At 55.4% G+C, this 22,517-nt stretch overlaps 1 protein-coding gene across 4 annotated transcripts in view; it reads right to left on the bottom strand.

Moving 5' to 3' along the window:
* The window catches only part of CPNE2 (copine 2), a 47,509-nt gene that overhangs the window by 7,973 nt on the left and 17,019 nt on the right, over positions 1 to 22,517 (bottom strand). For 3 of the 4 annotated variants that reach the window (XR_014136244.1, XM_078438796.2, XM_078438798.2), the window contains 12 exons: positions 20,207 to 20,386; positions 18,426 to 18,500; positions 16,499 to 16,570; positions 15,535 to 15,618; positions 15,170 to 15,259; positions 13,827 to 13,925; positions 13,191 to 13,277; positions 11,652 to 11,711; positions 9,695 to 9,828; positions 7,517 to 7,571; positions 2,306 to 2,357; positions 806 to 939 (listed from right to left, as the gene is read on the bottom strand). Coding sequence is in view for 3 of the 4 variants with exons in the window: in XM_078438796.2 (XP_078294922.2) it covers positions 806 to 939; positions 2,306 to 2,357; positions 7,517 to 7,571; positions 9,695 to 9,828; positions 11,652 to 11,711; positions 13,191 to 13,277; positions 13,827 to 13,925; positions 15,170 to 15,259; positions 15,535 to 15,618; positions 16,499 to 16,570; positions 18,426 to 18,500; positions 20,207 to 20,386 (1,122 nt within the window). In the remaining variant the exon portion in view is untranslated. Of the gene's footprint in view, positions 1 to 805; positions 940 to 2,029; positions 2,199 to 2,305; positions 2,358 to 7,516; positions 7,572 to 9,694; positions 9,829 to 11,651; positions 11,712 to 13,190; positions 13,278 to 13,826; positions 13,926 to 15,169; positions 15,260 to 15,534; positions 15,619 to 16,498; positions 16,571 to 18,425; positions 18,501 to 20,206; positions 20,387 to 22,517 lie in introns of those variants that run through there. The other variant, XM_081791545.1, reaches the window with a different exon arrangement.

Raw genomic sequence — 22,517 nt, 5'->3', positions numbered from 1 at the left:
GCATGGGTGCAGCTACTCTTTCTTTCCAAGGGGGAAGCCCAGAGAAGGGCAGAGGCTCATGAAGGTCCCCCGGGGGGAGTGGCCAGGCAGGAGTCAGACCGAAGTCTCCTGGGTGGCAGCCCAGGCTCCACCCCAGGGCTAGGAGCTGGGTTTCCAGCCGTGGCTTGAGCCTGACCGGTGGGCCTGGGGACAGGGCCTGGGAAGTACTACACAAGACACTGCCCTTGGGGCCGGGGGGGGAGAAGACTTCCCACCAGTCAAGTCAGCGCAAATCCCGGTGGGGGAGGGAAGAGTGGACAAGGCGACCCTTGGTGACCCCAACACGGGCATTCAGCCTGAGGCTAGGGAGCAGGTGCCCACGATGGCCATCTGCCATGTACTCCAGATGCCACTGGCAGTGTCCGGCCAGGCCCTCGCCTCACCGCTGGGCCAGACAGTGGCCCAGAGGGTAGGTTTAGGGCCCGCAAGGACCACCATCCCTTGGTGTCCATGTATCCCAGGAATACCAAATACCCCCTGTGATCACAACCTTATTCACCACTAAGCATAAACAGAATCACTGTGTCTTTTTCAAGTCTGTGCTCCAGAAAGCCAGCACCAATCGAGTTGAGCTTGGTCCAACCCCCTTGCCAGACCTGCAGGTAAACTGAGGCACAGAAGGCAGAATATCCAGCTCCCCAGCCCTGTGGGGGCAGGTGGAGTTGGAAAGACAGGCCCCGGTCTGGCCCTCCCTCATGTCAGGCAGGGAGGGCCCAGCCAGTGCCCGCCCTCTCCCACACGTCCATGCCGGTGGCTGCCTACTCACCGTGGCTGTCTGCTGCTGTGTGGCCTGGGCTGCAAACCGAGCCACGTGGTTGACGATGGGTGAGAAGTTGGTGGGGCCGTAGAAGCGGATGTGGGGCAGGCAGGCCGAGTATGCCTGGGCGATGCCATCGACACCTGCCTCGAGGAGAAGACTGTATCAGCAAGGTTGCCCCCCGGCCCTTCACCTACCCTCATCCCATTTGCAGACCCTACCTCTATTTCATGTTCACCCTTAATGCCCCTATGGTGGCCAGTGTAGGTCCCATGAGACTGGAAGCTCCCAGAGGGCAGGGCCAAGTATAAAGCAAAGAGTCCTGAATATGGAGTCAGGCGGACCTAAGTTCAAATCCTGCCTTGGCCCCTTCTTAGCTGAGGCAAGTTGTTTAATCTTTCTGAGCTCATGTCTTTCTTTGTCTGTCAATGGGACTGATAATCTTCACTCTTGGGCAGTTGACAAGAGGGGACCCAGCAGGCTCTTCCCAGAGAAGGAACTTGGCAGCCCAAGTCTTAAGGTCCATTCTGGACATGCTATGGCTTTGGCTGAGGGTTGCCGTGGGGAATTGAGATGCTTGCACGGCCCCTAAGAATATCCCACTGCCCGGTGGTCCTGTCCAGGAGGCCTTTGTCTGGGGAGGAGGTTGACCAACCCAATTTTGGACAAAGTCTCTAGAGACCTGCTCTAAGCGAGGCAGAGCCCAGGAACAGCAGAGGGCTACATTTTTAGCCAACACATAGATGCCCATGGCTTCTGAGTCACAGTATCATTTGCAAGCTGGTGACTTGACACCTTTCCCTTCCAAGTACAAACTGGGCCCAGCTTTGGGAACCCCCAGGGAAGGCAGGTGCTATACCCAAGCCAGATCCTAGGCTGGAAGGTCTCGTGATGGCAGGGACCACCCTCTTCCATACCCACCTGGGGCCCCCTTCCTCCTCCAATAGTTTCTCAAATGATTCTGGAGGCTTAGAAATTCCTTAGGTCAAGGGGGCAGGGGTGAGCACAGGCACCACACTCACTGCCTGCCCCTTTCTCTCCCCCTCCCCTCTGGCAACCCTCAGTCCTTGGGTGCCAAGGCTCTTCGTGGAAGGCAGGGGGAGCAGGGTGGGGTTAGGGCTGGGTCCTCCCAGCAAGGGCGGGTGGGAGGCGAGAGGCAGGTATATAATTTGCCACCCTCACCTCGTCCTGTTCTACACAGGGCTTCCTGTCAACGCTTCCCTTAATTCTCACCTGACCACCCAGTGAGGTGAGCTAAGCAGGTATCATACTCCCTGGGGCAGGTGAGGAGGCAGAGGCCCAGAGAGGTGCAGTGATCTCTCCAAGGTCACACAGCCAGGAAAGGGCAGCAGCTGGCCTTGAATCCAGGACCACCTGACTCCAACCTCCAGCTCTTCCCCATCTGTCATTATGAGCAAGCATGAGGGGGAGGGGAAGGGAGAAAAAGACAAAACCTATACTCTGCCCCTCCCTCTGCCCAGCGCAGATGCAGGTGGGCTTAGCACTCACCTGAGCAGAAGGGGTTGGTAGGGTTGAAGTTGATGGCAAACTCATGGGAGACCTGAAGTGCAGAGAAAATGTTGAGCCGGCAGCCTCCTGGCTCCAAGCCCCACCCACTGCTGGGCCAAGTCTCCCTCTGTGGGTACCTGGCTCTTCAAGCCCCATCCCCACCCCAGGTCAAGGCTATTGACACCCCCCTACATCTGCTTCCACCTTCCGGTGCTGGGGCTGAGCCACACAGAGAGGTCTGACTACCTTCACTTTGTAATGGGCACCACATCACCCCCATCTCTGTTGGCCGGGGGGGGGGGGGGGGGGGGGGGGGGTGTGTCAGGCTGCTGCCTGTGTCTCCTCGCCCCACCAAGATAGTTCCTGAGTGGGACAGAGAGGCTTCTGAAGGCATCTAGGTGGACTCCAGGAGCATTTGAACTGAGCCTCTGTCACAGGCCATCACTGACGGTCCACTTTGTAGGGCCCTGAGGGCTTTCCCCTGACTTAACAGCAGGAGTGCTAACAAAGGAGCCTGTGTTATGCCAGGGAGCCAAACGGGATTAGCGATTAGCGGACAGCCTGCTCAGAGCTGGACTGGGGATGAGGAAGCATAATGGGACCAGAGGAACGGGGGGCAGGGACAGCTATCACAGTTCCCCTGGGGCCCGGTCCCATTTCTCTGCCTCCAGACCCAGCCCCCAGCCCTGTGGGTTATTCTGCACACTCCCGATCCAGGAACACAGAGGAACAATAACTAGACCCCATTCGGGGCTGCGGGGGCTGCAGAACCCGGGCCTCTGATGGGGCCCTCCCCACTCTCTGTCCTGCTGCCCTCTCACAAAATCCCCACGCAGCCCCCTTCCCTACCGCATGCCACAACCCACGTTCAGAGTTTTGCAGGCATCCCCTCACTCCTGGCAATGACCCAATGGGGAAAGGCCTGTAATTACCCCATTTTCAGAAGATGAAACAGACACAGAGTGTTCTAGAAAGTTCCCAGGCTCTCACATTTACCGAAGGACAAGGTTGGGACTAGAACCAAGGTTAGGCTGCCTCCTGAACCCACTAACCTCAGAAGGCGTTCCTCTCGGTAGGCGTGCGGACAAGGACTCCATCTTGTGTCTGCACAATGACCTCCCTCGGGGCTACGTGTTCTAGGCCCCAAGGAGGTTAACGTACGCCCACATGGGAATGCAGGAGGGCTTCTTCTGATCTTTATAAAGTGGTGCACGAAGGCCCTACGTTAGCTAACCGGTAGAGAAGGCGCGCACACAGAGGGCCCCACTTTAGATAACTACCCTGTGACCTCACCACCACGCCCCTTGCTCTGTAAAAGCTGCGGCTGAAGGTTCTGCTGGCCCATCAGTAAGTTATCCTGAATTAAGCTGTGGAAACGGTAGGGAGTGGCTTGCTTCGTTTTTCCCTCTTAAAGTGACTTCTCAGTCCAGAGGATACTTTACCGACCCTCCTCCGCCTTCTAACACTCTTCCACCAGTTTTAAATTAGGAAGATGAAGAGGTCTAGGGGAATATCTGCCAGGTGAGAGCTTTAGTCTGGGCACAAACACTCCCAGACGACTCATTAGCTCCAAGACAATTAGCTCTATACAACGTGCATGTTAGAAGGCCCCCACCAAGTCCAATGTACCCATTTCACAAGTAAACAGAGGCCCAAAAAGGGGAAGCCAGGTGCCAAGGCCACACAGCAGAACAGGCCTAAGACCTGAGCCTCTCATGCGTCCAGTGGGAGTTGGAGTCCTGGCCTTGTGAGCCCTCCTGGGCCAAGAGGGGTGAGACTCAGCACGAGGAGTTCACCCCAGGTGGGCCCTATGGGTGACTGGGTGGCCTGAGAAGACACTTTCCTGTTCTGGGCAACAGCTTTTCTGTTCTTTGCTCCCTCAGCCCTAAAGGCTGGCACGGAGCCAGTCCCCTAATGACCGTCTTGGGTCCTCTCCCTACCCTGGGACCCTCTTCATCCTGACCCCAATCTGGGCTCCAGCTGTGGGGGCTGGAGGTCCTCATTGCCATGGCAACTTCATGAGCCTCTACAGAGATTAAGAGGGGGGCTTGTACCGAGGGGTTGAGAGAGGAAAATCGTTGCCAAGGAAACAGGCCTCTGTGGGCCAATGACTTCCTACAAAATCAGATTTTAGGAGATTTTAGAGACCAAGGGGGAAAGCCCCCTCCTGATAGGAATGGAGTAATATTCTGCTTTCTCGGCCACCCAGACTCCTGATTCTTCACTGCTTCCCCCCTTTCTTTGCATGAGGGCTTGGTGGTCCAAGTGGATGGGGCTGTGGAGGTCACTCATCTAGCCCAGAGGTCCCTCAGGTCACCTAGACCAGCAGCTCCATTTTACAGGTCAAAAGACTGAGGTTCAGAATGGGTCAGGGCATGCCCAGGTGACATGAATGAGCCACAGCAGAGCTGGGACCAGATCTGGGAGACAAGCCCTCAGCAGCCCAGCCCCCTCCTATGCTTGCTGCCCTGGTTTGCCTAAGAAATGCCTGTAAACAGGACAAGTTTCCTGGAGGCCATAAGCCAGATTAGGGGCCCCTGGGGGCCTGTTGGCCACAGGTCTTTGTCCTGGGACTCCCTGCTGCCTTGTGACAATCAGTGGTTCTGTTCACCAAGCCTGGCCCTAAGTCAGTGAGTTACTTAAGAGGCTGCTCCCTGTGGCCCTGGTGGGGGCAGGGCATGGGGGAGGGAGCTGAAGGGACCCCAGAGGGACTGTCCTCTCTGAGCCTCAGTTACCCCATCCTTACAGTGGGGAGAGTCATGGACTGTGCACTTCCCCACCGCAGATCTTCGCGTGCCCTCCTATCCGCCTCATCCCTCTCTTCATCTGACCGACTCTGGCTCATTTTGAACGTCCAAGCCTTCATGTCATCTCCTCAGGAAAATGCTTCCTGAGTCCCTCCGCCACCATCCAGGGTAGGGGTCTGCTTGGGGCGCAGCTGGCCCAGCCCCAGGGAGGATCGAAGGTCCCAAGTGCACGTTCCTTCGAGCTTCTCACCCTCAGAGAACCAACACTTCTGTCTGCTCAGGCTGCTAGGCCGCCGATTCACTGTCAACAAGTTCTGCACTCTTCATGTGTGCTGGGAGCTGGGACACAGAAAGGAGGAAAGCGGGGGCCCTCCCGGACCGTGAAACCCTGGAGGGAGGCAACAAACAGGCCAACCCACACATACAGAGGCGACCATAAAGTTCTGTGAGGACAGTGCCTCTCACTGGACGAGAGGAGGGCCCCGCATGAGCTTCCTCGGGGAAGACCTCCCAGAGGGAAAGATCTCTTGGCCTCTAAGAGTGGGAAAGAGGTGAACAGGAGCAACAGGCCAGGGGAAGGCCAGGCGCAACGGCCCTGAGGTGGGGAGCAATGAAAGAAGGTTCAAGAGGCTGGGGCAAGGCCAGCTAGAATGAGAGGGAGGGAAGGGGCTGGGAGGGCCAGGCCTGGCATGTGCCCTTGCCCATCCTGGCTCCCACATCCCTCCTGGCGCCGCCGGGCCCTCCAGCCTGGCCAAGCCCGAGCCTCTCCAGAGCTGCCCTGTGACATTTCCAAGGAGGCTTTTGAGCGAGAAAACGTCTCATTCAGCCAGAGTTCTTTCAAAGCTGGCTGGTGTCCTAGCAACGGGCTCTTGCTGGGCCTGGCCGCACCAGCCCGCCCTGCCCCCAGTGGCATCACTGTCTGCCCAGAGGCCCGGCTTTGGTTCTGCAGGATCCTGCCCCCTGCACCCCCACACCGAACAGTGGCCAGGAGGCCACAGAGCCGCTCCCTAAAATCCTAGGTGAAGATGGTCCTCCCTAGAGAGGGTGGGAGGGCAATGCTCACTGGAAGCAGAGTGGGTCACAGCAGGGCAACAAGAGGGGGCACTAGCTGAGACACACGTGCAGGTTAGGAGCCCTCTGTGCCCGCAACAGCCCAGGCTTCTCACTTATGGAGAGGCAGCAGACCCTGAGAACAAATGGAAGCGTCCATTTGCCCAGCTGGAATCCAGGCTCCCTGTTGGGAACACGGCCTTGGGCAAATTACCTGAGCCTCCGTTCTTTCACCTGGAGAATGGACAGCACTCCTTCTCTTCATCCCTCCATCTGGCCCACTCTCACCCTAGCCAGTCCCCACTCAGCAGCCAGAGTGGGCCTTCAAAATGCCAACTGCTCTCTCTCTCTCAAAATAAATAAAAAATGTTTTAAAAAAATCTTTAAAAAGGGGTACCTGGGTGTCTAACTCTTGATGCTGGCTCAGGTCGTGATCTCACCGTTCGTGAGATGGAGCCCCACACTGGGTGCTGTGCTGACAGCACACGGCCTGTTTGGGATCCTCTCTCTCTCTCTCTCTCTCTCTCTCTGCCCCTCCCCCACTCGCTCGAGCCTGCATGCACGCTTTCTCTCTCTCAAAACAAAGACATTTTAAAAAGTCTTCAAAATGCCACCTGGATTGTAACGCTCTACATGGACCCTCCAGTGGCTGCCCATTGCTGTTTAATTAGCATTTGAGGCCCTGAATGGCCGGCCCCCCACCCTGCTAGCCATGTCTCCCTCCACCCTCCACAAAGAGGCCATCGCGGCCACCTTCTTTCAGTTCCTCCAACTTGCCCTGTCCCCCCTGCCTCCCAGACTTTGCAAAGCTGGTTCTCTCTGCTCTGAACACTCTCTCTGCCCCATCACCAACCCCAATCACTCTGCAAACTCCTTCTTGACTTAGACCATGCCTCTCCAGGAAGCCTTCCCTGCTACCCCCAGGCCAGGCTGGGGCCCTCCTCTAGGCTCCTCCCAGGCCCACGCTGCCCCATCTCAGCACTGATGACCTTCCAGTCCTGGGGGCTTCCAGAAGTATATAGGATACCCCGTTCAATTTGAATTCCAGATAAACAATGGATAACGTTTCAGGATAAGTATGGCTCAGGCAATATTTAGGACATAGTTATACTTTAAAAATGTGTTTATCTAAAATTCAAACTTACTGGGTATCCTGGATTTTTGTTTGCCAGATCTGGCCTCCTACTTGTCTTCTTAACCTGACCTGAATACCAGGGGTCAGAGACCATAACTGTCCCGCTCATTATAGCCTCCAGCACCTCCGTGAGGTTCAGGCTGAGGAAAGAGTGTGAGTTTGGGGTAAATGCAGAGAACACAGGGCAGCTGGGTGGGCCTCCAGCAACTTCCAGATTCCAGAAAGGCCAGACACACAAATCCCATCTCGACCAAAAGGAAACAGTCCAGCTCCACTCACCTTCCAGTCTGGGGGTAACTGGGCCCCGAAGCCCAGAGCCGGAAACATCTTATCACTAATCAGAGACAGGAGAAGAAAACTACTGTAAGACATCAGGTCAGAGGGCTCACTGCCCCCACCCACCCCTCCCAGCTCTCACCCAGGGCTGGGCCCACTCTGCCTTGCACACCTCCAAGGACAGAAGGAAAAAGCTCACCACCTCTAGAACGAGCTCTGTGTGAATGATCTACTGAGCTCACACCCACCTCTAAGTACCTGGTGAACGTGAGGCTTGACCCTATCCACACCTGTGGCAGACATGGCTAATCAATCACAGAACTTCTAACCGGTGGGCCTGGATGCAGCTTTTAGGTCCTTCTCAAACTGGGACCTCAGGCATCCGCTAAACCACAGTCGTTACAGAAATATACTGCCTGTCTCTCAACCTCCCATTTCTGTCTGAGAAAAATTCTCCTAAATGAGAACCCTGGCTTAGTGTCAAGGCCCTTCATCATCCAGCCCTAGGACCTACTCTCATCTCCTTCCAGCTGCCCTCCCTCATACCCCACTGGCCCAGCCCTGGCCACTGGCCACTAGCTGTGTCCCAAACACACGGGGCACCTCACGCTCCAATTTCAATCATGTTATATCTCCTTTTGCCCCCAGCCTGTTCCCTGTGGCAAACTCCTACTCATCCACTAAGGCCCAATTCAAATGGCCCCTTCTCTCTGTGGGTTTCCCTGAGGCCTGAGAATGCCTCTCTTTGGTGCTCCCATAGGTCCTGCCTCACATGTAAACCGCTCTCTCGGAACTCCAGGGATTCGTTCCCGGTCTTCCTCCCTGCGTGGGAACTCCCTGAGGGCAGGGATCATGTCTCACCTGTTCATTCACTGAACTTACATATTGAGGAATCCCCTGGCTGTTGTGTGAAGGACAAACTGCCAGGTACTAGGACAGAAGCAGGGAGACCAGTGAGGAGCCTACTGAAGGGGTCTGAGCGGGAAGGGATGCTGGCTTGAACAGGCTGGTAGCAGTAGGGGTGGGAGAAGGGGCTAGATTCAACTAGGTTTGGAAAGGATTTGCTGAAAGAACACTGGGGGAGATAAGGGAAGGAAAAAGTGAAGGGTTTTGGGTGAGTGGTAGTGCCTCTCACGGAGATGGGGAAGAGGGTGAGAGGGGTAGGGGCTGGGGCAGGTGCCCAGAGCTTACTGGGTCCTTCTTTGCTAAGTCCGAATGCCCATGAGGAGGCTCAGTGAAGGGACTGAGTGGGCAGCTGGATACAAGGGACTCCAGAGCAGCAACAGCAGGCTCCTCCGCCCAACCATGCAGATGGGGACTTTCACCTCCCTTGCCCTGTGGGCTATACCTCTCTTAATGTGGCCAGGGATCACAGCCCCCCACCCCCCACCCCGGACCTGGGAATCAGACACTGGTAGTAAGGCTGTCTCTCTCAAGGAGGCCAAGTGCACACAGGATTCCTGAGCCTGCTGTTGTTCCTGCCAAATCTCTGGCACCTGCACCTTCCTTCCCTGTTCCCCATGTTTTGGCTTCCTAGTCATTCTGCCCTCTGGCCTGGAGGTCCTAACAAGCACCACCTGTGGCAATGATGCCATAACCTTCAAGTGACTTCTGATCCTCCAAGGCCACACCCCCTACACAGCTTTCCTTCACTGACTTTCCACTGCCCCCCCTCCTTAGCCCAAAGATCTCCAGGAAGCATGGCCATGGGAAGAGGGCCCACACGTGCTGGCTGCTCCTTCCAAGTTCCCAGCAGGAGTGAGACTATTAGGCCAGTAGGTGCCAGGCCCAGGAATCAGAATGTCTGGGTGCCAGTCCCCCTGCTCTGTGTGACTTCGGATACATTCTCTACCCCCTTCTCAAGCCTACATTTCCCCAGCTCTAAAAGGGAAAGTTGCAGCAATAGCAAACACGTTTCATTTTCCATCTTGATTCCTTTTCTTACTGGCTACTTGGGGTACCATATGGAGAAGGATTCCAGTGCGGATCTGGGCTCCGAAGGTAAGAGGTCAGCAATTGACTAGCGAAGTCTGCCGCAGGTGTGGGAAGGGGCAATAAGGCACGTCATGTGTTGGCCATTCCTAGGTTTGATGATCTTTGGGTCCCTTCCAGCTTTGATAAGCTGAGCTTCCTGGTTGGATGAAGCTGGAGCTGACCTTCATGGTCCCTCCCCGAGTTTACCTGTCATAGTCCTGAATGATCTGCCCGACAGCCCAGATGGCTGACAGATATTCGTTGGTGCCCATGGGGTTGATATAGTGCAAAGAGGAAGGGTCCAGAGGATTCCCATTGGAGGCTGTGAAGTCTATCCCAACCTGTAGCGTGGGGGTAAAAAAAAAAAAAAGGCCACTCAGGGTGGTCACAGACCCTAGCTCCCTATCGCATCCCCAGGGAACAATGAGCCTGATGGGACATGGGGAGCCCACTCATCTCCCTGTGCCAACCCACCCTTCCGTAAGATGGTCTGACATCTGGAAACTGTCTGTCATTCCTTTGGTTCCAGTGCCATTTGGTTCTAGTGCCATTTGGCTCCCTATTACTCAAGCATAAAGTCTATTGCCCAGATGTGACACAAAGCCAACTCATAGTCCCAAATTCCTTTCTCCCCCTCACTGTCACTACCCACACACTCATCTGTTTCCATTTCCAGGCCTTTATTCATGAGGTTCCCTCTACCTAAAGAGCCAGGCCATCTTTTCTCCCTAATTCTCCTCCATCATTCAGGCCCAGTTTGGATCTGCTGCCCCGTGGAAGCCTTCCCAGACACCCTCTCCCCTCCCCAAGCCGCCTCCACCAAGAGGCCCCGGGACCTAGGGCTGCCTCGTACGGCAGTGCCCATCTGCCCAGAGTCGGTGCTCACTGTAGGCAAGATACGTGCCCCTGAAGCCAGGTCCGGGACTAGGCACAGACCACCAGGGAAGATGCTCCGCAGGAGCTGGGGCTGATATCTGCTCTCTCAGCCTGCAGAGAACTCCAGCCCAGCCCCCAGAGGGCTAGCAGATGAGTGGACAAGCCTGCCTGGCAAGGGGGGATTAGGAGAGGGATCCAGGGAGAAAGATGGCCACCTTAGAACTTGGTCATGGTGGGATGGGTTTGGCATAGAGGAGGTGCTCAGTATCCATTTGTTGAATGAACACACACACACACACACACGAACAGGAGAGCCCAGCCTATTGGAATGAGAGGGTAGTGGTGACCAGTGGGGTCAGAGATCAACAAGGCCAATCCCATGACCCCATATACTCATGCAGATGACCTCCCGCCCCATGGAATCTAGAGGTGGTGGTGGAGAACAGTGAGGCAAGGCAGGGAGGTGGGCAAGAGCATGGGACCCCAGCAGGACCCCTGGGCCCCAAGGTCCCCTTTGGGTGAGGAGCATAAGACCAGATGGACAGGACAAGTCTGTGGGGCCTACACTCCAGGCCACAGGCAGAGGCACAGTTCATTTACTAAATACCTACTGTGTGCCAGGCACTGAGTGATTTGCTGCGGTTGGTACAGAAACAAAACAAAATCCCTGCACTAAAGGTACTCACAGTCTGCAGAGTGGGACAAACAGGGACAAGAGAAAAAATACTTATATAATTTCAGAGTGGCAAGTGTCCTGAAAATCAAAATAGGAGAAGAGACAAGAAGGAAGCAGGAAGCATCAGGGGAGGCTTCCCTGAGGAGGTGACCTCTATGCCATGGCCTGAAGGGTGGTAGGGCAGCAGCCATGAGAAGGTTCCGGAGGAGCATTTCAGAAAAAGGAAACAGCATATGCAAAGCCCTAGAACAGAAAGGAGCGTGGCATCTTGGAGGAACAGTGGGGTCCTGTGGGCATGGAACCGAATGAGCAAACAGGAGGGGCAGCAGAGGAGACAGGAAGGCCTTCTGACCATTGAAGAGCTTCTTTTCCTGCTGAAGAGGTGTAACCAGCAATCCTCGGAGGGCTGGGCAACCATGCCCTGAACTCTAGCTACACCCTGACTCAGGCCCAATCACCTATGCCCTCTCCTCTGGGCCAGACACACCCTTTGCCCTGGAGAAGTCATTCCCGAAGTTTACCCCATGTCCCTCCTGCTACAGTGGTGACCCAAGCCCTTAGGGAGGATCCTCACTGGGGTTGGGTGGGGTGGGGTTGGGGGGAGAGACTTACCGTGAACATGAGCTGGCAGCCTCCCAGGATGTAGTCCAGGAAGGAGTAGTCCCGGTTTATCTGGAAGGGATCAGGGGAGTCACTGGGCCCCTGCTCTGCACCTGAGGCCTGGCCCTCTACCTAGTCACAATACCCAAGGATGACCTTTGGAGAGCTGATTGCTCTGTGCCCTGAAACCTTAGTAGAGTCAAGGAGGCCAAGAGAAGACCCGGTCTCATTATAACCAAACTCCAGTCTCTATAACAACACTCAGAGCAACAGTTCCAGTGGGTGAGAGTGAGACACACACACACACACACACACACACACACACACACACGCACGATGATTCCAGGCAGGGCCCAAGGGCCCAGTGTCAGTTATACCTACCAATTACACGGCACAGAAAGTCTCAATTTGTTGCTGTTCAGTCCTTAAGCCCTCTTTAGCCCTGACCAAGCTCCGCTCCGAACGGAGAGAGACCAGGCCTCCAGCTCAAGGCCTTCTGCTATAAATTAATAAAGCTGCTAAAACACTGTGTTGGTTTTGATGGTCTTTGCTCCTTTTGGCAAAGGAGGCTGGCCTTCTAATTTTGGTGGAGTCAGAGGGGGGTTCCTTTCAAAATAAATGTATTTAAGTAAAAAAACAAAAACCAGCCAAAGAAACAAAAAATCGAAGAATGGGAGAAGAAGGGCTGATTACAAAAAGGAGTAAGTAAGGCAGGTGCCAAAAATCATGAAGGGGAATCTGAGGGACAGAAGCGTCAGGCACAAGGACCCAAAATCACGATGCTGTAACCCGACGGATCAGCTTTCACAGAGCACTTCCGCGTTGTGACCTCACTGAACAGTCGTGGAAACCCCAGCCTGTGACAGCGTGGACTCCAGACCGGGACATAGAAGCCTGGGGTCTGGGGTCAGCCAGCTGGCATGGAGAGGGCGCCAGGACTCACTCGGGACCTTCAGGCCCACCGACCAGGGCTCTCGCTGCCCCACCCCAGGCTGTCTTCCTTAACATCCGGCCTCATTCCAGCAGATGCTTGGCTACCAGACATCCAGGGACAGCCCTGACCACTGCTGGTGTGAACCTCACTCCCCTTCTGGGCCTCAGAGGATCCAGCTCTACCACGGGAGTCACAGTTACCAGAGCCCTCGATGATGTTAGCAGACCCCCACCCGATGTCCCTCTGCCCCCGGGATGCCGAACACGCGGTGGGAAAGCCACCAGCATGGGAAGCAACTTCCCAGTGACCTTCCAACTAGCAGAGGCCCTGGAAGGTCATCTCATGCCTTCTCAGACCTCCTTATATCACAGGAATGTGAGCTAAGACCACCCTTCACATGCTTTACCTAGTTAACATCCCCATTCTACAGATGAGGAGACTGAGGCCCAGAGAGATTAAGCTCAGAAGATCGCAGAGCCAGGATGTGGCAGAACCAGGATTTGAATCCAGGCCTTTCTGGCTCCATCCCCAAAGCTCTGTCTATACCTTCTGCGGTGATACCTCCCTGTGTAACCCCAAACCAGGCCCCTGCCCCGTGCCCACCCCTGTTGGCTCACCTTGCAGGAACGCAAGATAATGATGCCCGAGTTCTTATAGTTCTTTTTCTTCCTTTGCTTCTTGGGGTTGATGCACTCGAACTCCAGCTGGGCAACATGGGAAGAGAAAGAAAAGCTCAGCTCAGCGCTTCCATGGCGACTGACCCTCCCCTGGGCCGCAGGATCCCCTCCACAGTGCCTCTTCCAGGAAGCCTTCCTGGATGCCCACTCCCAGAAAAGGTTCCTGACGCTTCAGGCTCACACCAAGCTGTGCCTGCCCAAGGTAGGAGGATCTGCATTGCTCCCTACCCCAGATGACTCATCTATGTCATGTCCAGAACTATGTGTATGCCCAGAACCACCCCCCAGGGCCCAGCTTCTTGGGGGGAGTTAAATGGATAATCTTGAGTGCTCCCCACATGCTGGGCACTTTACCTGTATCATCTCATTGAATTCCCACTCTCTTCCTCTGCCCCATTAGACAGATGGGGAAACTGAGGCTCAGAGGAACTGGATATTTTGCTTAAGAAGTCCTTCTTGATTTAAGGTCCTACAGCCAGAGAGGTGGGATCTGAGCCCTAGTCTGCCCAAGCCTGTGCCCCTCGCCCGGCCCCCGCTGAGGTTTCAGGGTCACACACACACACGGGCCCATCTCACCGGGACACCATCACGAGCCTCACACATCTGCGACACTGAGGTCTGGAACTCGCCGATGAAGTCATGGCCTCCGTCGTTGTCATAGTCGTAGCACATGACCTGGGATGGGTCCAGCGAGGTCACCCCAGAGCAGCCCCCAAGGATGTGCTCTCCAGCCCTCTCAGCTGCCTTAGCAAACCCCATGTCTTCCTTTTGCTTATGCTTCCCCAAACCCTCCAGCATCTGCCTCGCTGGCCTGGGATGACACTGTTAGCTTCTGGACTGTCTCCTGCAGGAAGCTTTCCATGATTGCCGGCAAAAGGAGCACCCCAGCAATGGAGGCTGTACACTCTGGAGCAGGAAGCTTAACTCCTTATACACCTGTCTCTCTCCGCTCCTCATCTGTCTGGGGCTGTGATCTACCTGTCTTCACAGGCCATGGCCTGAGGCCCTCCCTAGACTCTTACTTTCCCTGACACAGGTACAAAAAAATCCCAGTTTTCTATGCTCTCTAATCTAGCCACCACTCCTAGGAGGAAGGCAGGAATTATCATACCCATGCCACCGACGGGTAAACTGAGGCTTCAAGAGAGAAGCACTTGCCCAAAGTCTCGCAGTGGCAGTAGTAGACCCAGAACTAGGTTTCCTAGTACTGTGTTTCAGAATCCCCGCCCTCGCCTTGCTGGCTTCCTCTCCCCCATCTCAGACATGGTCCCTGAGGGTTTTTAGAGACCAGTATTCATTGTCCTCATCAGTTGTCCACCTCAAAACACCACAGGGACAACACTTGGTCACCTCCAAGGTGTTTCCACAGTTGTTATCCCAGCTGGCAGCAACGCAGCCCTCTGGGAAGAACCAGACAGTCATTCTGTTCCTGTTTTAGAGGAGGGCTCACAGAGACGGGAGCCTTGCCCAGATGGCTCAGAGGGTCAGGCAGACCCGAGACAAGAGCCCAGGTCCCCTGTCTCTCCCCCTATATAGATTCTCCTTTCTACCTTGATAAGAAAGAGCTTTGGGGGCCCCTGGGGGGCTCAGTCAGTTAAACATCCATCTCTTGATTTCAGCTCAGGTCATGATCTTGTGGGATTGAGCCCACACTGACAGTGCACAGCCTGCTTGAGATTCTCTCTGTCTCCCTCTCTCTCTGACCTTCCCCTGCTTGTGCTCACTCTCTCTCAAAAATAAATAAATAAACTTAAAAAAAAATCCTAAGTTAAGAAAGAACGAAAGAAAGAAAGAAAGAAAGGAAGGAAAGAAAGAAAAAGAAAGAAAAGAGCTTTGCCAAGGCATCCCCAGAAAGCCTCAGATAGACTGGGAGGCTGGAGCTGGCAGGGTGGGGTGCAGGGCTCCCAGCGTCCCCTCACCTGGATGGGCTTCTCCATGTCCCCATCACACAGGGACACCAATGGCACAGTGAATGGTTTCCACACAGGGTCCAGCGTGTACTTGATCACCTGCAGTACATGAGGGCCAAGGGTGAACTCAGGCCCAGGGCAGCAGTGCTCTGGGGTGGGACCCGATGGGGATGGGGGTGGGGAGACCCACGACCACGCTTCTGGGGATGGAAGTGAGGATCTCTGTGGCGGGGAGGGAACAAATCCTTTGGGCACCGTTGTAGCCTTTCCTGCTCCCCGCATGGCTGCGACCACACAGCCCCATCCTGAGACACTGGGGGTGGCCAGACTAGAGACCCACTGGCTTAGAGACCCCCAGAATCCCACGCACCCACCTCAGTCCTGTGGACCAGCATCCACTTGCCATCATCTCCCGGTTTATAAAACTCGAGAAATGGGTCTGACTTCCCAAAGAGGTCCTGGAGGAGGCAGGAGGATGTGGGTGAGGGAGGCACGACTCTGGCGGATTCAGATGAGAGGTGGGGTGGCCCAGCCGCTGCCCCCAACCCAGGCTCAGGTGCGGGAGCGGTGGGCAGAGCCAGTCGCCTGGGGCCAACCAGCTCCCCCACCATCCTGGTGTTACCAAAGCCTGTGTTCAGAGACCCTGAGACCTGGAGCCCGCAGGAGCTACAACGTAGACCGGCCGGGACTTCCAAAGGGCGATTGTTTCCAGTGCAGGGCGATGCCAATGGGAGGATGTGATTTTAATTTATTTTAGTGGGCATCTGAAAAACTGAAACTATCCCAGCCCATCACAGAAGGGAGATGATGTCCTCTGGAAATCCATTTATTTAAGTTAAAAAAAAAAAAAAAAAATGTGTCAGGGAACATTCAGGGAAAAGAACTTCCCAGGCAGAGGGAATACCAAGGGCAAAGGTCCTGAGGCCTTTGAGGCCTGAGGAGAGTGCCTGATGTAATCCTGGAACAGTGATGAGGCTGATTTGGCTGAGGCAGAATGAAGGTGGGGAGAGTAGAAAGGGTGAGGTCGGGGGTGGGGGTAGGGGGCTGTGGACAGGGGCGGGGCCCTGTATGTTACTATAAGGATCCTAGCAATTTATACTAAGTGAGACAGGGAGTTCTAAGCAGTGGGTTTCCATCTATGTCTTGAATACCTCTAAATAACGGGAAACTCACTACCTCAGTGGTAAAGAGGTTCTAACTTGGTCCTAAGCTACGGACTTGTTCCTGGATGCGGGTGATAAAGGTGATAGCCAGAAGCACCAGGATTAGGCCGCACACCCCTGGGCTGGGGGAGGGATACTGCTCCCTGATGGAGAAACCCCTCCTTGCCTGCCTTACCTTTTTGTCCAGCTTCCTGCCCGCCAGACTCAGCGTGATGACCTGGTTGTCTGACAGCTCCTGGGCAGCAATCTGTAAAGCCACAGGAATGTGAGGGGTGGGACCTGCCCCTCTGGCTCCCCCTGGCGCCCTGCCAGGCAGAGTGAGCACGGGTGCTCAGGAGTCAGTTCTCCAGGGCTGGGAAGGGGAAAAAAGAGGAGGGGGAGTACCGGGCCACCCTGGTCATGCCCCTTGTCTTTTCAATGGAGGTTTTCTAAAACCTCCATTGCCATCTTCTGGAAAATGGGGTAACCCATCTGAATATGAGGAACCAGAAGTGACTCTGTGTGGCTAAAGAGAGGAGGCCATGTGAAGCTGTTACCAGACATGAGGGGAGATCTTGAGCCTTGGGGAGAGGTTCTGGGCCAGGGAGCAGCTTGACAGGCCCCCTCATGCCCCACCGCAGACCTCAAAATGCCACGGCATTGGGGGATTCCAGCAACCTAACCGTGCAGCTAGGGAAACTGAGGTCCAGGAGTCACCTGAGCTCCCTCTGCTGTCTTGTCAGCTCATGCTGTCATCTGTCTTCCATGCCTTCGCCATTGGCCATGACCCTATGGCCCCAACCCAGCCAGTGATGGACCAGCTGAGTGACCTTGGGGCTACCTTTGCCCTCTCTAGGCCTCTCTCTGTCTCCCCTTCCTCACAGGGTAGCAGGGAACGCCCTTGGGCCGACAGCAACACAGGTGAGCTGGGTCCTCTCTTGGCTAGGGCTTCCTCTCCCCCCACACCTGTAGGACAGCCTTACCTACAAGATACTTGACCTTCTAAAACTACACAGAAGCCAGGCTGGATGCCAGGCTCCCTTTCCTCTCCTCCAGCAGAGACTTGCTCAACCACCTTGCAAGATAGGTCCTATTACTGCCCCCATTTCACAGAGTTAGGAACTGAGGTTTGGAGTGGCACGGTGGAAGTGCTAGGGGTAACAGTTACACCAGCCGGGCTGGTTTCCAGGTAGAGGGGAGCTGGCTGGTGAAGGTATTTAGATAAGGAGGTTCTGAACCCCAAGAGGTTGGGAGGAGACATTCAAGGCGGCAGGAACAGTGGCTAATGGTCTGTGATATGTGTGGTATACTAAGAATTCAGTTTGCCTTGAAGCCAGAGTATGCACACGAAGGCGTAAAACACGGCTGAGGCAGGAAAGCAAGGTGGGGTCCCTCACAGCCTTGAATGCAAAGCGCCACGGGCAGTGGGGAGCCAGGGAGGCTCCAGAGCAGGAGGGGTGACTATATATGAGCACATACAGGTTTGGCCCTCCTCCCTCTAGCTGGCCAGTTCCTCTGGCCTCACGCAGTCTCTGAAGAGAGAGAATCTCACTGAGTCTCACCTCCCCAGGGCACTTCCTCTCTGGGCTCCAGGTCCCTCATCTGTAAAACAGGTTTCCCAGCCTTCTAGGAGACCTTGAGGACCCAGGACTGTTCCGAGCAGAGAGCCTGCGTAAGGCTGGACTCATTGCGCATCACTAGAATCATTGCACATCCCATGGCTGGAACTATTGCGCATCCCGAGGCTGGAACCGTTGCGCATTGCAGCCGCAAACAGAGCTCCACGGGTCAGGCGCTCCTCAAAGACCCCCTAGGGCAGGCCAGGAGGGGAGGGCCAGCTGGGAGGGCTAGGGTGGACTCCAGGAATGGGTAGGAGCGCCCCTGCCCTGGGAGTAGGAGGCCACAGGGGCCTCTAGCAAGCCCCCTACTCCCAGCTTGGCGGCCCCCAACGCATCATATGTGGAGCCAGGAGCCCGTTGCTAAGAGACCTGTTGCTAAGTTGTAAGTTGGGCCTTTTTACTCCAAACAAAGCTGGTGATTATCTGGCAGGGAAGCAGCCCATTGATGGGGGAGGGCAGCGAGCAAAGGCGGAGGGGTGCGGAGAGCAGGGAGGGGGCTGGTACCGTAATCAGGCCCTTCCCTGCAGGCTTGTCATTCATCAGCAGCAGAGGCCGAGTGATCTTCTTGCTGGAGACGATCTGGCGTGGGGAAGGAGAGAGGGGAGTGGCGCTCCTGAGGGTTGGTGGGGAGGAAAAATGCTCAGCAGTCACCACTCACAGCACGCGCATGCACACGGCTTCGGCTCGGCACTGGCACCGGCGGGTTGCTGGCTACACCTCCCCATGCAACCAGCAACCATCGCTGACTCCAGGGCACAGCGGAGGAGACAGACGCCCAGAGGGGTTAAGACACTCGCTGGATGTCCCACAGCTGGGGCGCAATCCCTGCAGTCCACTCCCACTGACCCGGTTGCCCCCAGGCAAAGGTTCTTACCAGGCTCACATTCTGGAGGCCCCTGCAGGGAGTCAAGCCCCCTCACTGCCTCCCCCAAAGCCACCTACAGACCCCACCCTCCTCAGGGTGTGATCCTGATGGAGAAGAGCAAATCCTATGTATTTTCACGCTCCGAAGAGAGAGGACATGCACACAGCGCTCAGTCGGCGATCAACACAATAGAGAGAGGAAAAGCAGAACACGTTGTAAAGTCGCCCCTCCGCCATCTCTGTACCCCATCCCCACACTCTTCCTGGGCCACCCTGGTTCTCGGTTTCTTGGGGGGGGGGGGATGTCAGTGTTTCTTTGTGCTGCCGTGCGCACGTGCTGGTTTTCCTCCCCAGTCCACTCTTGCCCTGGCCCTTCCTACCTGCTCAGAGCACGGTGGCCTTCATCACCCTACGCGCAACCCTGGGCTGTGGGTACAGCCACGGGGGGCGCCAAAAGGCACCAGACGACCAGGAGGAGAGCAAGGCCGAGCGGTGGTTTGGCAGATCTGACGCTCCCACAGCTTCAGCTCTAGTCCAGAGGCCTCCATGCTGTGGCCACATCTCTCACGGGGCCCTGGCAACCTGCTGCCCGCCCTGCCCCCTCTCCAGGCTATGGGCGGTCCTGCCTGTGGCAGGTGCTGCCAGCTCACCCTCCAGCTCTCTCCTCAGTTACCCTTTGAGGGCGAGGACTCCAGGCAGAATCCCAGGGACACACCCTGCTTCTCACACAACTGTGGGCCCTTGCGTTTTTTCCATCCCATCTCCTGGAAGGCCCAGGCCATTTTTAATGTGCACTGTTCACCATAGACTGAGCAGTCGTCAGCAGGCCCCAAGTGAAATGGGGGGAGACTGAGGCCCAGAAGGGGGTGGGGGCTTGCCCAAGGGCACACAGCAAAAAGGGCTGGAACTCCTAACCCTGCGATCTCCAGCCTCGATAACTTCACCAAGGACTGAATTGGATGGGAAAGTGTGGCCCAGAGAGAGAAAGGAAGTTGCCCGAGGTTACACGGTAAGCCAGCCACGGAGAAGGATGCCCATGGGTGCCGTGGTTGCTGGTCAGGTGCTCCTAAGCCAGGAAGTCAAGGCCGCATCTGATCACTTCTGACAAATAGCAGTTCTGGCCACATGGGGTCCCCATTCCTGTGTGGCAACAGCTCGCAGGCACCGTGCTCAGTGTTTTCCACCGGGAACTCTTCAGCCTGGCCCCAAACCACCAGGCTGCTCACCCCCTTTCGTGCCTGCTGCCCCCCACGCCTATCCGCATTTGTGACGCTACCTCGAAAGCCAGCCAGGAAAATGGGGCCAGGGAAAGCAGGTGGCAGCAGAGGCTCTTTCCAAGGGACTGCCCTGTCCTTGGGAGCAGGGTGATGCCCAAGGTGAGGACTCCCTTGCCCTCGTCCACCGGGAGGGGCCCGGCTCACCGTGCCCAGGCTGCAGGAGAACTGGCCCAGGAAATCATGCTCATCGAGTTGTGTGCTGGACTTGTCCTGGTCAAACAGGGCGAACTTGAGCTTCTGCACCTCCTCAAAGTGGTAGTCGAGGACGAACTTCTTGGAGAACGCGGGATTGAGGTTGTTGACGGCAGTTTCTGTCCTGTCGTACTAGCAAAGGGGCGGGGAAGCAGGAGCCTGAGTCAGGCAGCTGGTTCAACCCTTCTCGGGCTGCCCGAAGTCATTCAAACTTGCTAAACACCTACTCTGGCAGGCCCTCGTGGCCAGTTACCTGGGTGGCTGAGGTAGTTATTACTCCCGGCTCACAGATGAGGACACTGATGCACAGAGAGGTTAAGGGACTTACCCAAGATTGAACAGCCAGACGGGCAGTGTCAACATTTGAACCCAGGTCTGGCTCTAGCACGGACAGTCTTAACTCTTCGACTCTGGCTCCACACCAGGTGCCAGGGGAAGAGCTTGAGCCGTGTCTCTGCCTAGGTAAGTGGCAGACAGTAAGTCCCTTTCGCCATCAGAGCCTCTGTTTCCAGTTCTGTGCAACGAAGGGATTTGACTATCAGTGCTTTTCAGCCTTTTTATCTGGGAAGAACCCTTTTTTCAAACCACATTTCACATGGAAGCTGAGGGAGGGAACAGAAAGAGGGAGGGGTACGTAGGGGCAGGTGGGGGCAGATGTTGGTATGTTGCACAGATTCCTGGAATGTCCAAACTGGGAACTGTACAGACCAAATCCCCCCCCCCCCCCCCACTGCAACCCCACTGTGGAAACCAAGGCCTGGGTAAAGACAGGGCCTTGTACTGTGGGTCAGCGGTGGGGCTGGGACAAGAACACTGCCTCCTGGCCTCTACACTGAGGCCCCAAACCACGGAGTCTGGGCGATAGTCTATTTTGGGGCCTGGGCTATGTTGATTTTTCCTCCCACCCAGTCCATTTCCGAGGGCTGGAGAAGCAGGGATGGAAGAAGTCTTGGCCCTGGGCTATTTTTAGCCAGGGTGGCCAGCCTGGGTGAGAGACAGATTGTCAGGGGTGGGGGGTAGATGCCACGAGTGGGGGTGTGGTGCGGTGGGGATTACACCATTCCCTGAGGGGTAGGCGGAGGTCCCAGAGACCCGGCAGAGGGAACCAGGGTGCTCCAGACATGCTGGCTTTAGTCCTCGGCTGACCTCATGTTCCACCTCCCGCTTCTGGCTGTATCACCAACGCACTGGGTGACACAGAGGGGCCCCTACCCACTCTGGGCCCATTTTCCCTCTGTGAAATGGGTCAACAATCTCAGCACCAGTTCCTTGGCATCATGAGAAGGAGCCAACATCTGTGGAAACTCTTTGTAAACCACAGTACGTTCATTGGGCTGCCCGCTGTGGCTCAGCTGGATAATTATTAAAAATAGATACGTATTTTGGAAATTTTACATGCACAAAACTATCTCAAAGGCCGGACACCAAAAGGTCAACAGTGGGTCTCTCTCTCTCTCTCTCTCTCTCTCTCTCTCTCTCTGACACACAGGTTTCCCACCTTTGCTGATTACTTTCTTTAGGGCTGTATGTATTTTCTAAATTTACTACAATGAACAGAGACCCCTTCTGAAATAAAAACAAAGCCTCTTTTAAAACTTGAAAGTGCTAACAGTTTGCATTTCTCAATATCCTTCCTCAGGCTGCATCTCTCATCAGCCCACAGGCCAAAGTCTTCCAGTTCAGAAGTCCTGAGCACCATCCACAGCCCCAGGTCTGGGTCTCTGCAAGGTAGGCGGGAGGGAAAATATCCTCATTTTACAGATGAGGAGACAGGCTCAGAGAGGGACAGCCACTTGCCCAAGGCCACACAGCAGGGAGTGACAGACCTAGGTCTTGGCCCAGCTCTGGGACCAAAGACTGAGTTTCCCATTTCTCTGTTTGCTTCTTACTGAATATATGCTCATTTAGGAATAAACATGGCGGGGCGGGGGGGGGGGGGGCGCCTGGGTGGCTCAGTTGGTTAAGTGTCTGACTCTTGATGTCAGCTCAGGTCATGATCGCATAGTTCTTGAGTTTGAGCCCCATGTCGGGCTCTGCACTGACAGTGTGGAGCCTGCTTGGGATCTCTCTCTCCCTCTCTCTCTCTCTGCCCCCCACCCCACTCATACAAGTGTACTCTCTATCTCAAAATAAATAAATAAACTTAACAAAAAATAAATGTGGAAGGTTGTTTTAAAAATGGAAGCATTTTGTAAAACCCTAAAATATATTTTAACTATATATTACAGTAATTTAAAATATTATGATATGGGGGGGGGTACAC

This window comes from Panthera onca, chromosome E2 (genome assembly GCF_046562875.1).
Source record: "Panthera onca isolate mPanOnc1 chromosome E2, mPanOnc1 haplotype 2, whole genome shotgun sequence".
NCBI classification, from domain to species: domain Eukaryota; kingdom Metazoa; phylum Chordata; class Mammalia; order Carnivora; family Felidae; genus Panthera; species Panthera onca.
Note: the sequence above shows the minus strand (reverse complement) of the source record. Positions and strands in the feature narration are given on the sequence as shown.